This window comes from Cyprinus carpio, chromosome B17, assembly GCF_018340385.1.
Source record: "Cyprinus carpio isolate SPL01 chromosome B17, ASM1834038v1, whole genome shotgun sequence".
NCBI lineage: Eukaryota > Metazoa > Chordata > Actinopteri > Cypriniformes > Cyprinidae > Cyprinus > Cyprinus carpio.
The window spans coordinates 25,901,822-25,920,087 of record NC_056613.1 but is presented as its reverse complement, the minus strand read 5'-3'; the positions used below and the strand labels follow the sequence as shown (position 1 = coordinate 25,920,087).

Below are 18,266 nucleotides of genomic sequence, written 5' to 3'. Positions count from 1 at the left end.
TAACTTTATAGTCATAACAACATCATTTTTTTTAAGAATGTTGGTATGTTAAAGAATCTGGTGATGTTGCCACCCCTTTTTTGTCACCCATAATCGATGTATACAACACTAACTGTAGGGCAGGGGACAGTTCATTTGAAGCTAAATATACAGGGTTAAAAGAGCAATTGTTATCTCAGTGACTCTATTATTCAACTGTCTGCAGCAATCACGTTACAAATCGAGATCCTTAATGTTTCAGAATGTTGCATCATTTTAATATTCAATAGTCTTTTCAAAATAAACGCGTTGACATCGAATGAGTTGGTTATACAATTTATATTATCTCTGGGTGACGTATTACTGTTGTAATCACGTGGTATGTGCGCTACACGTGGTCGCAGTCGCACACGCGTGCAAACCCGGAAGTCTTCTGCAGTGAGGGTTCTGGTTCTGTCTGTGGTGTTCTTTTAGACGTTATACTCAACATTGCCGATCACAATAACTGCTTGTTAATAATAATTTGGTTTCGAGGTGATTTTTCGTGATGGATGATACAGTTTTAAGTTTGAAAACACAGCTGTTGGAAAGAGATAGAGAGATTGTAGCTTTGAAGAAGAAACTTGTTCAGTTGGAAAAGGTCTGTTCACTCTGTGCAAATACTGTGGATTATCTGTGTAAAAAACAGATGTGCCTTTGCATGTTTCTTTAGGGTTATGGTGTTTAATAATTTTAGCAAGTAGTATTTGATTGCCAGCTGTTATGTGTTATTGTATGAAGAGAAAATGAAAAGTTCGCGCAAATGCATCGCACGCATAGTTTTATTTTCTAAAGACGACAAACTAAACAGGAACTAAGTAGCTTTCTTCATGAGAATGTTGTTTTTGGTCTGTCCCCAGCTCTGAGTTTCTTATCTTAAACGTAAGGATTGTCAACCCCAGTCCTGTTACAGTTACCTTTCTGAATCCATACCATATATTGGAACATATTACATTTAAAAACAAATATTAATAGAATGGCAACATACCTCATTTGTCTGACAGAATCATCTTTTCATAACGGAAGGGTGTCTGTGTAATGGAAAGACATACAGTGGATGATTATGGTTAAATACTGTATATAGGATCCCTTGCCAGAACAGAGCATTTCTTGGCTAAAAAAATGAAAAGTTTTTTTATTTTATTTTTTTCAGGAAAACTCGGTATTAACAGAGTTACAGGAGAAAGTTATCAATCTTTCACCGCTGAAATCAAACACAGCGCTGAACAATGAGGACATCATGAGATATAGCAGACAGCTTCTCCTACCAGAATTGGGTGTTAAAGGTTAAACAAATTATTTGACTTTAACAGTAATTATGAATCTTTTTTTTCCCCGAATGCATTGTAAAAAACAGTTTTCTTTTCTCCACAGGTCAGGTTGCGTTAAGTAATAAATCCGTTCTGGTTGTGGGATGTGGAGGTTTAGGTTGTCCTGTCGCGCAGTATCTCGCTGCAGCTGGAGTAGGTAAAGTGACCGTGTCTGTTTAAAATGTACAAAGTTCTGTTCAATATGCGAGTTAATCTGTAAGTGTAAGTATGTAATATATATTCACCAAAGAATTAAATTGATTCAGAAGGGACAGGATTTTTATATATATATATATATATATATATATATATATATATATATATATATATATATATATATATATATATATTTATTTCAACTAAATGCTGTTCTTTTTAACTTTTTATTCATCAGGGAATCCTGACAAAAGGATCACATTTTCCACAAAATGATTAAGCAGCAAAAATGTTTTCAGCGTTGATAATTATACTATTACATTGTAAAATATATTCAAATACAAAAATCATTAAATTCGTAATTTTATAATATTACTGTTTTTATTGTATTTTTGAGTGAATAAATGTAGCCTCTGGTGAGCAGATAAGACTTATTTCAGAAACATTTCTAACTCCAGACCTTTGAATGCTAGTTTATAACAAATATGTCTAATAAAGAGTAGTAATAATTATTATTTTTTTCATTTACATTAAAACCATAGCTACCAGTCTAAATGCTAAAATAGAGGAGGCTGAATCTGCTATTCACAATGAGTGCCGTGAAGACTTTGTTAAACTCTGCAGCTGTAAGTGTGTAAATATTAATGTAGTGTGTGTTTTCAGGACGTTTGGGTCTGTTGGACTATGATGTGGTGGAGCTGAGTAACCTGCACAGACAGGTGCTTCATACAGAACTGACTCAAGGTCAGCCTAAAGCCCTGTCTGCCGCCCAGGCCATCAGCAGGTACCATCTTACCCACTCACAAAATCCCATTAAAGGAGAGGTGAACCAGTGAGAGCTGATTGGTGGTGATCTCTTCCAGGTTGAACTCCACGGTTCAGTGTGTTCCATATCACCTCCAGCTCTCCAGAGAGAATGCCACACACCTCATTCAACAGTATCCACTCTCACTAACTGCTACTCATAGGTTCATCTTGAACTTTTTAAAGTCCTCTACATTGCAAAACATATGTGTCACCTTGACTTTGCGTCCTCATGTATGACATTGTGGCAGACTGTTCGGACAACGTTCCTACACGCTACCTTGTCAATGATGCCTGTGTCCTGACTGGCAAACCTTTAGTGTCAGCGAGTGCCTTACGAATGGAAGGACAGGTGAGTGTTTTTTTGAATATCTGAATCAAACCAACAGCCAGTGTGCTCTGTGTTGATATTTAAAGTTTTTCAATAATTTTGATACTCTTAGTCATTCTTTTAAAGGGATAGTTCAGCCAAAAATCTAAATTCTGTCATCATTTACTCACCCTCGATGTGTTCCAAACCTTTTTTTTCCCTTGAAAAATAACACGCAAACATTCTTCAGAATACTGTTATGTGTGTTCTGCAGAGGAAAGTCAGTTCAAGTTTACAGGTGTTTTGCAGATTAACCTCACGTGATCTACAGATGACTGATTTTCACAAGCTTTTTTTCTTTTCTTTTTTTCCTTGAACAGGTTTTTTTTTTTATCATAATTTAAAATCTAACTTTTTTATGAATTGTTTTGGATAAACAGGTGTTCTTGTGCTATCTTTATTGCAATAAATGACACTTCTTTTGATATTTGATTATATAGTTTGATTAAATTCACTTTAAGTGTGGCTTAAGTGTTTAAATACTTTGGGACATTTTCAAAAATACTCTTTTTCAAATAGTTTAGGGTCAGTAAGATTATTATTATTATTTTTTTTTGAAGGGAGTCTCTTATGCTCACAAAGGCTGCATTTATTTAATCAAAAATACAGTAAAATCACTATTGTTGTAAAATAATATTAGAATTTAAAATTCTAATTTTGTGTGTACCCTATGACATCATTTTCTGTCAGGAAAACTTTCCCGTCATTTAGAATTTTCTGAAATACCTACTTTATAACTATTATTTTATAGTGCATCAAAGAACACACCAAAATGGACAAAAACATGTCAAAATTGGACATTTTTCCTTATAGCTTCTGAACGGTTTGAATATTGATGTAAAATGCTGTACAGATTTGATTTGTGTTCTCAGCACCATGCTCTGAAGCAACCTTTGTTTTTGGACTGCTGACATCTAGTGGTGACAAGATATAAAATGATAAAAAAATTATTTTGTGTATTTTATCCTATTACTATGAATCAATTCCTTGGGTCCTATTGTTTTTAATATTTGTATTTATTTAATATTTTATTTGTTTAGGGACAGATGCAGTAAACTTAGATCAAATGAAAATAACAGTCATCCCATGCATGTATCATAGTGCTTGTAGCTGAAGCTAATTTACAACACTTGTCCCCAGGAGGGCTTTTATAAATTACAGTTACAAAAATAACAACACATCTACAAGTTTGTTGCTGAATCAAAGTTTTTACACCTTTCACTGAGAGAACAGTCTGAGCAAAAGATGTTTTACAAAATAAACCTTTACAATTTCTACTAGAAGCTGCTCTAGTGGATCTGCTGCTCCGCTGCAATCTCTCAAAACATTACATAAGGGGCAAGACCATTTAAACATTTAAACACAAACTTTACATAGTGAAAAAAGACAAAGTGAGCAAAACTCCAAACCTTATATTTACTTTAGATCTGATATTTGCTTTCTATCTAAAATTTTCAAGACATTCGATCTGATTAATTATAGATTGATTTGTCTGAGACCAAATAGGTAATCCATATATGTGATGATGATATCATCGAGTTTAAAAACAGGAAAGCATGATCATATGTTAAACAGTTTCTTATTATTCTGAAGCTGGTAAGATTGGCCTTGATATCTCAAACCATTTCTGTATAAATAATTGTCAAACTTGATATGATTGGTATCACTGGTATTTTATGCAGTAACTTGTCAAAGCTACTGCCAATTGCACTGAAACTTTGTCAAATTATGACCATATTCTGCCATGCTTGCTTATTGATCATGCATGACATGAGAGAAAAAAAGCCTTACTGACCCTGAACTTTTAAGAATCTGTACAGTTTGCTTGAAAATCAATATGCCTTCTCTCTCTCTCTCTCTCTCTCTCTCTCTCTCTCTCTGGCATTCAGCTGACAGTGTACAACTGTAGAGGAGGGCCGTGTTACAGGTGTCTGTACCCCACACCACCTCCTCCTGAGACCGTCACTAACTGCTCTGATGGAGGAGTTCTGGGAGTGGGTCAGTCCTCCTCTGCTTGATGCGATTGCACTCATTAGTGTCAGAGCTTGCTGCTTCTTCCTCTTCATTTTCGTCTCCACAATTGTATTAAATAAGTTCAGACAGAATCCATTCAACCTTTGTTAAATTAAGGACATATTTAGGAATAAAGTTTGAAAATTATAGTGCATTGTTAGAATGTTTGCTAGACACAACAGAAACAGAAGACGTCATTGTAATGTTTGTTTACTGAATAGCACTTGTTCTTCTTTCTTGCATTTAATTCCACACTGAATCTTGTATGGCCGTATGCTGAGTATCATTTACACACAACTGAAGCCTGAAACCTTTGCTTAACTACAGTTGCAATTCTTTTCCTATATTGAAAGCATGGATATTTCCATTTTTGCTGCAGAGCTTACCTTGAAGAACTGTTATTAAGTTATTTCTGACTTGAAAGAGTGACTATGTATTCTTCTTCTGTAATGATTCAGTAATTCTCAGTTAATGTTGCAGGGTTCTTTAGTGTGCCTTGTTTTGATATTGTACAGTGCCTGGAATAATGGGTTGCCTTCAAGCATTGGAAGTTCTGAAAATTGCGTCCGGTCAAGGATGTATCCTTTCTGCGCTTAATGACTCCACCCTACACTGAAACAATTATGGTTTCTTTTAAACACATCTATTACTGTAGGCATAACATAATGAAATAAGTCCTTAAACGGTCAGTTCAGCCTCATTTGAGAAGCAGCTGTTGATGTTTGATGGTCAGGAGGGGCGTTTCCGCTCCATACGGCTGCGGCCCAAGCAGGCTGAGTGTGCGGTGTGTGGAGAGACGCCAACGGTGACTGAGCTCCAGGACTATGAGCAGTTCTGTGGCTCCGCTGCGACGGATAAGGTCTGAGGATGAGGAAAACTCCCACTTTCCTTCCTATAATCATGCCTGTGTATGTCAATGATGCAAAATAATCAGCGTCACTGTGAGACAGTTATTATGAAGAGTGTGTGTTGAGTAGAGGACATTCATTTACATGCTACTCTTAAGCTTTGAAAAACATGCATTTTCATCCTGTTTTCCCGTACAAATATCTAGGCATCATTCAATCAATATACATTTGCTTGAGTTGCAAGATGGAATTATTTATTATTTTATTTTATTTATTTTTTTAACAACATTAAGCGAGTTTATGCTTAAAGCAAGAACAAATATCTGTCAGCGGTTTAAAAAACGTTTTAATTCATAAATTCACTCAATATTGATATATATATATATATATATATATATAAAAAACAAGACTTATCATCATATGCCATTTATAATACATATTATTTATACAAATACTAAGTAAGATTTTTTTTTACAGTGTAATCAGAAGATACCGTAAAAATTATTTCCATATTGTAGTTCAGCTATTTAAAAATAATAATAATGATAATTACAAATACAACTCAATGTGTTCTTGTTTGACATTTAAACTTAGAGAACATATTGGCATGTTGTGTTCATTTTATTTATCCCTTACATTTTCTTTAATTGTCTTGTTATGAATACAATGCCTGATTAAAAATACAATAATAATAATAATAATAGTAGTAAAATCACTATTATTAATAATTTTAATAAACAACAATAATACATTTTATATGACAACATATTATTTCAAATAAATTACAGTAGAACAGTTTTTGTGATCAAGTAAATATAGCCTTGGTAAACACTCTTGGTGAATCTTATTCTGAAATTTGGCTGATCCCAAACTGCTTTGAATGGTAGCGTGTGAGTATTATAAATGTCATTTTATTAAATTGTTAATTTTATAAAGTAGTTTTTAAAAGTAAATGCTTAAATTACATAAATTATAGTATAACTAATATAAAATAAAAATAATAAAAAATATTTTAGGTATTTTAAATTCAATATTATTGATTTGGATTATTTATTATCAAATCAGTGCAGCCTGGGTCTGACTGCTTTCAAAAACATAAAAAAAAAAAAAAAAAAATATTAGTGAAAGTATTCTTAAACTTAGAAAAAAAGAAAACTCTTTGCGCTGCATAGCAACCACAGCAAACACCATTAAGTCAAAAATCAAAACTCAAAAAACAAAAAAAGAGTTTGCATTTTTGCATTTTGCATCAGCATTTCTGTGTGGCGGTGTTGGTATAATGAAAAACAGTGCTGATTTATTCTCTCTTGTTTCTGCTTCATTTCATTTCCAGTGTCGAAGACTGAATCTTCTAACCAAAGAACAGAGAGTCTCTGTGCAGGTGCTGCAGTAATTTGTCATAATTCTGGGCAAGCAGGGGAATGTAATATGGGCTGTTTGAATTTCCATTTGGTAGTTTAGATTATATCTTTAGCAGAACCGCTCTGTGTTAGCCAGTTAATTACTGAGCATTGTGGAAATGTGCAGCTGCTCGTTATATAAAGCAGATCTGATCTGTCACCTTGCACTTCTGTGTAGTTTCCTTCCTCAAATGTTACATATATATTTGTCTTTCATTGCAGGAGTATAAAGCCGTTTTGGACAGCTCAGCCCCTCATCTCCTCCTTGACGTCCGACCCAAAGTAGAGGTGGACATTTGCCATCTGCCAGTCTCAATCAGTATCCTTTCCCATGATCTCCTTTTAACAGTTTAGTATTAGATATTTTTTACAATACGATTTTACAGTATACTGTACATAAGATGAACTCTACTGCTACCAGTGCACATTGGAATTTTATGTTCATATTTAGGGCTGATGATTAACACGCTAATTTGGTTTGATTAAGTATGAACAAATAATGTGTTAAAGTCATTAACGCATTTAATGCACCTGAATACAGGACGGCTGACTGGCAAAAATGCTCATGTATGGGTTTCTGTCTTATATTTATATTATATGATATAGTTTTTCACTATAACATGAGCAACAGTACTGTATTTCCCAAATATCTGCACAATTGCAAATTAGATACTGAAGTTATAGAATAGTAAATAAATGTGTTATATTTTATACACAGTTTTGTCAATATTGCCAATATCTAGACTATCGCATTTGTTTCTCTGTTGCTGTACAAATGTGTTTTCCCCCACGGGCTCTTTGTGCTACAGCCCACAAACTTAAATAATTGACAGTGAAATTATCCCCCGTTTTAGTGACCTGGTGACCAAACGTCCTCTTTTTTGGACCATATAAAGAATCTGTAAATTTTCTAAAATGTTCAGCTTTGCTGTGATATTGATATGCTCTTTACAGTCCTCACACCTTATATTGTATTGCTGTGCTGTTCTCTGTAGATCCCTCACTACGATTGGTCGATTATGTACAATGCCTGTATGCTATTGGTCAAACAACTACTCAGTCATTACCCTCAAAGCACAAAACATCAGCCAAATTAATTAATTGAATAATTTAAATTAATTAATTAATTAACAATAACTTGTAAGCATTAAGTAATCCATTAGGTATCATGAACTAACAATGCTAATTTTATGATTTATAAATAGAAGTTCATGTCAGTTTCTCCATATACTAATACATTTTAAATAAATTAGATTAGATTAGATTAGATTCAACTTTATTGTCACTGCACATGTAAGGTACAAGGCAACGAAATGCAGTAAATACATTTATAACATTTTAAAATATGAAACCGTTACTGATAATAAATTTGTATTAAATCAGAAATGCAGAAAACAGACCACACAGAATTTCTTAAAGGTTTATGAACATAATTTCTTTAGACGTTAATTAATTTAAATTTTTCAAATGGAATAAAAAATAAAATAGATTTCATGTGACCCTAAAATGTAATTTAATTTTAAATATAAATAAAGTAAATATAAAATGAATTACCTGTTGTGTGAGAGAAACCGCCTGAAAGCGGTTTTGACCACCCTGTCTTAAGAAAATGTAAAAATCAAGTGAATTTTCTTACATTGCATGACAGACATTCCACTTTCAAGTTTAGAGAATAAGAAGGCTGAGCACCTCACACTTTTGAAAGATACAGTTAGTGACATTAAACAGCAGATGAACATCAAATCTCAAGTCCCAGGTAAGAACCAACTTCATTTTTGTTACATGCAATTTTTTGTGATCAGTGTTTAACACTCCAAGCTCCTGCATCTGAGTTCTTTTCGCACACACATGATGCTGACAAATAGGTACATGTACTAAATCTACTGAGCAGGCCTGGAAACTGACTGTGCCGAGCTGTGCTTCTTAAGTGATCCTCTCTTTATACTAGTGGTCAATTTGTCAGCTATTTTCAATTTTAGTCTTAGTCCCGTGTTAAATGTCCTTGTTAGTTTTTATCCTATTTAGTCAACCTTATCCTATTTAGTTTTAGTCAAGTCTCAATAAGTCTCAATATTTAAGTCTAGTTTTAGTCGAAGAAAACCTTAATTAGTTTAGTCTAGTTTTAGTCAATGAAAACTTGACATTTTAGCAGTAAGATTATTATTAATTAACCGTACAGCAGTATTAATTTTGGCAACCATTTTTAATTTAGTCTTAGTCTTACTCAAATGTATATTTTAGATATTTAGTCAACCTTGTCCTGTTTTTGTTTAGTCAAGTTGTCTAGTATGCAATCTCTCGGTCTACTTTATGAAAACTGCTAAAACAAACGAAAAATATTCTAACAGTGAAATTCCAAGTAATTCCACTAATTCCAAATGGCAATAGCCTATTTCTCTATTAACACAACAGCGGTTGAGTAAGTGCATTTATACATCTAACAAAAACACAAACAAGCTAAATAAAGTCTTCTGGGGACAGAACACAGACCGGCTGAGTGACGCTTTCATTTAGATGCTAAACTCCAGCTTGTTTGTCACTGTTTTCAGGTCAATTGTCGGCGGTGCTTCTGCAATGAGGAGCGAGCGTGTGCGCATGGTTGGCAGATTGCTCAAAATAAGCAAAACACCGGGCAGAAAATGAATACTTGTAACAGCGAAGCTCTGATTCTGGGATTTGAACTCTTGATATCTGGCAACCGCAATCATGAAAGCTCACGTAGTAGAGGCATGTAGAGCGGAAAAAAAAAAAAATTGGTACAGTTTTTATCTTTTTGAATACATTTTAGTCTCGTCTTATTTCGTCAACGAAATTGCATGTTGATATAGTCTTAGTAATCGTTTATTGACCTTATTGTCATCTCGTCTTAGTCATGGGAAAAAGCTTGTCAATGAACATTTTTCGTCATAGTTTTCGTTAATGAAATTAACACTATACACAGTAAGCGCACAGCCAGCCCTCGTTGGATGTTTTGAGTATTCTGAGCACAGAGGAGGCTTGATCTGAGTTTTCTCAAGCATTTGGAGCACAGTGTTACCAGCTACCTCGCTTTTCTTGCATGGCCGATGAGGTGGTGATGACAGAGTTGCTCAGCATTTATGTTCCAACACAGAAATGGTTTAGTCATCAGAAACAGCTGGAATAATCAAGTCTTTTTGAGTCTTGTATTTTTGAGATTTAAATTTTATAGTATTTTAGTCTATTTGAGCTAAATGATTGATTTTACTTCACAGGTAATGTTATGAAATATTACCTTTTGAAATAAATGTTTTCTATGTGAATATGTTAAAATGTCATTTATTTCTGTGATCAAAGCTGAATTTTCAGCATCATTACACCAGTCTTCAGTGTCAGAAATTATTCTAATATGCTGATTTGCTCAATGTTGAAAAAAAAAAACACATTTTTGTGCCATTTAACTTTTTTGTAAACCATGATACATTCTTTGATGATAGCATTCATAATAGAAATTGTGAGATTGTGTATTCAGTGTCACTTTTGATCAAATTAATCCATCCTTACTAAATATAAGAGTTTATTATTATTATTTCCTTAAATCTTACTCAAAACTTTTGAATGGTAGTGTTCACATTGTCCACACAAATATTAAATGTTTTCATGGTTGCTGAAAATTCAGCTTCGCATCACAGGAATAAATCAAATTTTAAAATATATTCAAATACAGGGGTGTATTCCAGAAAGCAAGGTTAACTTACGATCTGCTAAACCCTGAACTCCTGGTTGATTAACCCAAACCTTGCTTACTTGAGTTATGTTGGTTCCAAAACGCGTCCGGTAGTAAGTTCATTCAACCCAGAGTATGTTTCTGTTTAACAAGACTTTCTCACTATGAGAGTCACTATGGAAACGGATGCTAAGAAAAATACTATTTCTTTCTTTCTTTCTTAATTTCAAAGGCAATTTGCATACTTGGTTCATATCGCCACCTAAGTGGTGGTTGTGCAATAATTTTTTTTTTTTTTAATCTTTAATTGAGAATAAGAATTTATATTGTTTGTTTGGTGCTAATTATATAAGTCATATCAGATTTGTATTTTATTATGGAAATACATGATAGAAAATAGCAATTCATGATGTGTGCATACTCCAGAGCAGGTTATGTTCAGAGAGTATGTTGCTATGGCAACTAACATACATTGAGAGTTTTTGGAATTGAAAGCTGAGTTTTTCCACTTACTTACCCTTCAACATACCCGGGTATGTCACATAACCTTTCTGGAATACCCCCGTTTTTTTAAACTGTAATAATATTACTGCTTTTTTCTGCATTTTTAATCAAAATAATCAAATAAATGCAAATTATTCAAAAGTAAAATCCCTTCATGAGAATAGGAGATTGATTTTAGAAATATTAAAAAGTCTTAATTATTTCAAACCTTTATATGTGTAAGTGTGTTTTGTTTGGGAAAAGAATCTTCTTTGTACAAACCCGATTCCAAAAAAGTTGGGACACTGTACAAATTGTGAATAAAAACAGAATGCAATGATGTTGAAGTTTCAGATTTCAATATTTTATTCAGAATACAACATAGATGACACATCAAATGTTTAAACTGAGAAAATGTATCATTTTAAGGGAAAAATAAGTTGTGGCATCCCCTCTTCTCATCAGCACATCTCAGAAAAGTTGGGACAAGGCCATGTTTACCACTGTGTGGCATCCCCTCTTCTTTTATAACAGTCTGCAAACGTCTGGGGACTGAGGAGACAAGTTGCTCAAGTTTAGGAATAGAAATGTTGTCCCATTCTTGTCTAATACAGGCTTCTAGTTGCTCAACTGTCTTAGGTCTTCTTTGTCGCATCTTCCTCTTTTTTATGCACCAAATGTTTTCTATGGGTGAAAGATCTGGACTGCAGGCTGGCCATTTCAGTACCCGGATCCTTCTTCTATACAGCCATGATGTTGTAATTGATGCAGTATGTGGTCTGTCATTGTCATGTTGGGAAATGCAAGGTCTTCCCTGAAAGAGACGACGTGTGGATGGGAGCATATGCTGTTTTAGAACTTGGATATACCTTTCAGCATTGATGGTGCCTTTCCAGATGTGTAAGCTGCCCATGCCACACGCACTCATGCAACCCCATACCATCAGAGATGCAGGCTTCTGAACTGAGCGCTGATAACAACTTGGGTTATCCTTGTCCTCTTTAGTCCGGATGACATGGTGTCTCAGTTTTCGAAAAAGAACTTCAAATTTTGATTCGTCTGACCACAGAACAGTTTTCCACTTAGCCACAGTCCATTTTAAATGAGCCTTGGCCCAGAGAAAACGCCTGCGTTTCTGGATCATGTTTAGATATGGCTTCTTTTTTGACCAATAGAGTTTTAGCCGACAACGGCGAATGGCACGGTGGATTGTGTTCACCGACAATGTTTTCTGGAAGTATTCCTGAGCCCATGTTGTGATTTCTATTACAGTAGCATTCCTGTATGTGATGCAGTGCCGTCTAAGGGCCTGAAGATCACGGGCATCTAGTATCTTTTCCGGCCTTGACCCTTACGCACAGAGATTGTTCCAGATTCTCTGAATCTTTGGATGATATTATGCACTGTAGATGATGATAACTTCAAACTCTTTGCAATTTTTCTCTGAGAAACTCCTTTCTGATATTGCTCTATGGAATTACATTTGGTTCAATAAAAATGAACGTAACTTTATAAAACTGAACATAACTTTTTCAGAAACTATCAAAAATATGCTAAAATAAAAAATAAAAAAACTGCGAAACGTAAGCGAAATCTGTGGCAATGACAAATTTTAACAGGCTCTTCAAATATGCTTCATTATTTGTTAATGTTTTTTTCAAAGATTCGTTTTCCGCTAATCGTGGATTCTGAATGCATTGCCACAGATTTCGCTTACGCTTCGCAGTTTTTCGTTTGATGTTTTGACACAAACCTCTCGTGGGGGCGGGCTTAACAGTGATCTACTCTGATTGGATAGTGAGCTTTTGATGGACAGGTGCATAGACGTTGGAACAGGGGGGCGGGGAGGCCGGCCGCCCCCCCCCTCTCTTCCCCACCCCACCCCTCTAGGGGTCAGCCAGCTGTTTTTTTTTTCGTTGTTTTTGTTTTTCCGTATATATCTATATATATATATATATATATATATATATATATATATATATATATATATATATATATACAGAATCTGAATTAAAATGTGTTTGATTTAAGCCTACATTTCAAAATTTTGTGTCATAAAATTATATCTCGCATACAGCTCAACTAACGCGATCGTTATAAAGGTGTTTCAACAACAATACACTTCCACTTGCATGTATTTGACAATCGGAATATCAGATACTTCATGCCATAGCTAACACATTTGTGAATATTCTGAATAAAAAAGGAAAAATTACATAAAAGCAGATCATCATTCATTCGTTCATTTCAGGGGTAGGCCTACTATTTAATTACCATTTGTGCATTTCATTCATTGCGCCTTTGCACCAGTTCAAAACTGAGTCCCAAAAGTCCGCGTAAGAAGCATAACACGTACAGACTCCATGTAGGCATATGATTCGCTCTTTTGTTGTTCTGTTTTCTTTCAGGATCAAAAATACAACAAATGAAAGCGTTTATCTGTATTTCCGACTGATGAGAACTATGCATATACATTCATAAATCAGTCGATTTTGTATTTTATTATGAGATATTTATTCTAATGCGATCAGTGATTCAAGCACTGATGGACCCAAAGAGCGCGCATTTCGACATTTTGCAGTAAAAACTTGAAATATAAATTCTCAGAAAATGCATTTAATACCAATATATTGAAACGTCTGTTTATATATACTCTATTAATAAAGGAGTCCAGACATTGGAAAAATATCAGTCCACATGCGTTTTATATTTAATATGAGGGAAATAGACATGCATGCATGCGTGACACAAAAAATCTTTAACTTTTAGGTAGCAAAATATTTTTTAGTAATTCTGTCAATTACACTAAGGTTATTACATTGTCTGATATATATTTATTTCTTATTTATTAAATATGGGCAATTGATTGATAAAACATTGATCAAAATTAAGATACAATTTATACAAAACGAATATCTTTTAAAAAGAGTTTTCTATAAAACAAAACTTAATGAAGTCGTCAAAATAATGTTTTACCAAAAACAGCGCCGTTGCTAGGAGGGCGCCAGCGCCTCTGCCTTTCAGCGCCTATGCCTCTCGAGTGGATGATACCCCTGAAGACGCCTAGCAATGGTATACCTTTAGTGGTAGTATACCTTTAGTTAAGTTATACCTGAAGAGTCTTCGTAGCGCGCTAAGAGACAATGTTATCGGGAAACGCAGCCCAGGTATGATGCGTTTCATGCGTAATAGAGATTCCAAAGCGCTCTTCTTTGGTCAGAACCTTGGAGAGCGATCGCGGATAGGTCTGTCCTATGCACCGAAACAACTTTTAACAATGCAACAAAATATTTAAAGAGCATCAAGCTATTAAAATCTATATTATGTATACGCACAGATAATATAACAGTAATAAATAGCCTGTTATATACTATAACAGGCTATTTATTAGGTTAAGCAGTGATTGGATAAAGGTTTTTATTTTTTATTTATTTATTTTTTTTAATTTAACATTTTTAATTTAAGGCCCACCCACGATTGGTCTGGCCCATCCAAAACCGGAATCCTGGCGCCGTGCCTGGGCCACACTGAGCTGTGCGTAACGGCCACAGACGTGAAGTGAACGAGACAGAGGCTGTCCCGTACTGTCTGAAATGGTTAACTCTGTGGCGATGCATGTGCAAAACAGATTTAACTAATCATAAGTCAATCAGGATACATAACACAGCCTACTATAGGCCTACACTAACACCCCCCCCCCCCAACCCCCAAAGAATCCCGCCCCCCCTCTCACAATATAGTTCCCACGTCCCTGGACAGGTGCTCTCTGACCGGGAAGTACAGATGCCACTCAGTGGCGCGCATATTGTAAAGCTCTCGCGGTGATTTGTATTACTTAATATGTAAATAATATTTGGCCTTCGATCCTCTCAGTCTGTAAAGATGAGCTCTTGTCCTTCAAGGCAGCTTGAAGTAAGCTTGTGTTACTGAATGACAATAATAACCCGCAACAAACTGTTGCACACTGTAACATGAAAAACTTGTATCGATGTTATTGGTTACTTCAGTAACACAAGCTTACTTCAAGCTGCCTTGAAGGACAAGCGGAGGAGGAGGATGATGCCGCTCCATGTCTCTCCTGAGAGCTCATCTTTACAGACTGAGACGATCGAAGGTCAAATATTAGTTACATATTTAGTAATACAAGGCACGACGTATTGCATACAAATCACCACGAGAGCTTTTTTTTCTTTTTCTTTTTTTATTAATGCAGAGAACAAAAACATAAAAAAGTATAAACATACATAATATCAACCACAAAAAAACAAAAAAAACAATAAAGAATAAAATAGAACTAAAGAAAAAGAGGGCCAAAATCTAAACAAAATTACACAAGGAGATCAAAGGCAGAGCAAATTCTAACAGTCCTTATATCTTTCTTATTAGTAGATACTGAGATTACATTCAAATAGTTTTCCATTTCTTTTATAAAAAAACAGAGAAGACAGGTTTACAGTTGGAGAATTTGCATTTGTGAATGTGAAATTTGTTTAGGAAATAATTTAAATTAATAACAAAACTGATATTTTCGTTTGTGGGGTCAGAATCATAATACCCAAATATAATGTTTTTCATATGTACTGAGAAGCCTGGCAAAATCTTACTTGACAAACACACCAATATCATCCCAAAGTTTCTGAGTGTAGTCACATGACCAAAATAAGTGTACAGTTTCTTCAGAACTCGAACAAAAAGAGCTTGTAAAATCAATGTCAGATTTAAATCTTTGTATAAACTTCTTTACAGGGTAGAACCTGTGTATGACATTAAAATAAATTTCTTTCACTTTGTCTGTGAAATAGGTAGAGAACAAATTAAATCACCGCGAGAGCTTTCCAATACGTGCGCCACCGAGTGACATCTGTACTTCCCGGTCAGAGAGCACCTGTCCATCAAAAGCTCACTATCCAATCAGAGTAGATCACTGTTAAGCCCGCCCCCACGAGAGGTTTGTGTCAAAACACCAAACGAAAAACTGCGAAACGTAAGCAAAGTCTGTGGCAATGCATTCAGAATCTACGATTAGCGAAAACGAATCTTTGAAAAACATTAAGTTCATTTTTTTCATTTTCATTGTGTTTTTCTTCTTTTGTAATGGCATATTTTTGACAGTTTCTGAAAAAGTTACGTTCAGTTTTATAAAGTTACGTTCATTTTTATTGAACCAAATGTAATTCCACTATTTTTCACCGCAGCATTGGGGGAATTGGTGATCCTCTGCCCATCTTGACTTCTGAGAGACACTGACACTCTGAGTGGCTCTTTTTATACCCAGTCATGTTGCCAATTGACCTAATAAGTTGCAAACTGGTTCTCCAGCTGTTCCTTATATGTACATTTAACTTTTCCGGCCTCTTATTGCTACCTGTCCCAACTTTTTTGGAATGTGTAGCTCTCATGAAATCCAAAATGAGCCAATATTTGGCATGACATTTCAATATGTCTCACTTTCAACATTTGATATGTTATCTATATTCTTATGTGAATAAAATATAAGTTTATGAGATTTGTAAATTATTCCATTCCTTTTTTACTCACAATTTGTACAGTGTCCCAACTTTTTTGGAATCGGGTTTGTATGTAGATTGGGGTGTAAGCTTATTTTGTCTGTATGTTTACCTTTATTTCTTGTAGTGTTTGTGGTTTGCAAACTTGGCAATGACTCCCAGAAGGCTGTTCAGCTGCTGGAGAAAATGTCTGGACAAGAAATTGAGCAGATCACTGTGAAGGACGTCATTGGAGGACTGATGGCCTGGGCTAGCAAGATAGACCCCTCTTTTCCTCAATATTGACTGTCATTAATAATCATCTATATTAATGTCATGAATGAAAGCAATAAAGTTGAAATGATTTTACACAATCAATGTACTTTTATTTCATTTATTTTATTATTGGTATGCATTTTTATGGCACCTCACCACCCCCTGCCTTTATGTCGTTTAAAGTATATCTTAATGTGTGTAATATAATCAAACTGATTTCTTTATTTAAACTAATTCTAGTAATAGTTATTCTTACTCTGTACCTTTAATTTTATACTAAGATTCTTAAATTAATATAAAGTAAATATAAAGTAAATTATTGCTTGATAAATTTTATACAGCACATGGGTGTAGTGATAACTTTTTTCAAAAACAAACCTATACCTATTGGAATATGAAAAAAAAGGGTATAATATTAACAAAATAAAGAGATCATAAAAGTTTTATTATTATTATTATTTTTTTTGATCATCCATGAATAAGACCTTTCCCATCACAAATATTTACAAATCATCCACAAGACAAAATAATATATGAATTTTAAAAGATGACCTTGTTCAAAAATTTAAATGATTTATAATGCTGTGTGTTTTGGTGTGTGCAAAGATTTGCAGAGGATGCTAGAAAAGTTCTGTTGGAAAAAAACAACAACTGTTCAGTTAACAATAGACTCGTGAACAACTATCACAGAAAAAAAAAAAAAAAAACATTTGTTGTTCATCCAGATAACAACAGAGTAAGAGTCTAACATAGGCCTATGTAATTGTTTGTCATCTGTGATATATGTTATGTAAAATAGATTAGGGCAATAAAAAACAAACAAACATGCAATCTTTGTGATCCCTCATATTTTGTTAAAATGATTAGAGTGCATAAACTGCAGCTATAATGGCTATACTTAATTTAAACTATAAAAGGTCAACAATAATCAACAATCTGAGCTTAGTGGACGATCGCAGTTCGCCAAGAAATATCGCAAAAAATTGAACTTTTTCTTCTTTTTTTCATCAAAACTGCTTTATTTTGGAGAATATCACGCATAAGATTTTGTACATGAAATAGCCATATTGATATATATATATATATATATTTTTAAATGCTTAAATTTGCATATAAATCAAGACATCCAAATAGACCACGTAAAATATTAGGAACAGGGGTTACAAAACTTACATTAAAACACATAACACACACACACACACACACACACACACAAAAAAAAAAAAAAAAAAAAAAAGAAAAAAGAGAGAGGCAGCAATTACAAATGATTTAAAATAACTTTAACTTTTCAGCAAATATAATTGTATACTTAAATGTTTTCAGTACATTTAAGAGAATCAATATGAATAAGAAATTCAGCCATAAAAGGTTTAAAACATGGTTTCGAGTTACACCTTTTACTTTTATGTATATGAAA

At 34.1% G+C, this 18,266-nt stretch overlaps 1 protein-coding gene across 1 annotated transcript; it reads left to right on the top strand.

Moving 5' to 3' along the window:
• Positions 1–379: 379 nt before the first annotated feature.
• On the top strand, positions 380–16,947 carry LOC109113665 (adenylyltransferase and sulfurtransferase MOCS3-like). The gene is made up of 13 exons (XM_042742937.1): positions 380–619; positions 1,172–1,304; positions 1,393–1,485; positions 2,148–2,268; positions 2,348–2,422; positions 2,523–2,640; positions 4,548–4,656; positions 5,187–5,249; positions 5,367–5,530; positions 6,853–6,900; positions 7,142–7,238; positions 8,568–8,675; positions 16,722–16,947. The coding sequence occupies exons 1-13, from the start codon at positions 527–529 to the stop codon at positions 16,877–16,879; spliced, it is 1,380 nt and encodes a 459-aa protein (XP_042598871.1). The 5' UTR covers positions 380–526; the 3' UTR covers positions 16,880–16,947.
• Positions 16,948–18,266: the final 1,319 nt, after the last annotated feature.

What these genes read in the sequence shown, in the direction of transcription:
- LOC109113665 (XM_042742937.1), top strand. Translation starts at nt 527, where the DNA reads ATGGATGATACAGTTTTAAGTTTGAAAACACAGCTGTTGGAAAGAGAT. An exon ending in GCCGCCCAGGCCATCAGCAG is followed by an intron (nt 2,269 to 2,347) that starts GTACCATCTTAC and finishes GATCTCTTCCAG; the next exon opens with GTTGAACTCCACGGTTCAGT. An exon ending in CCATCTGCCAGTCTCAATCA is followed by an intron (nt 7,239 to 8,567) that starts GTATCCTTTCCC and finishes ATTGCATGACAG; the next exon opens with ACATTCCACTTTCAAGTTTA.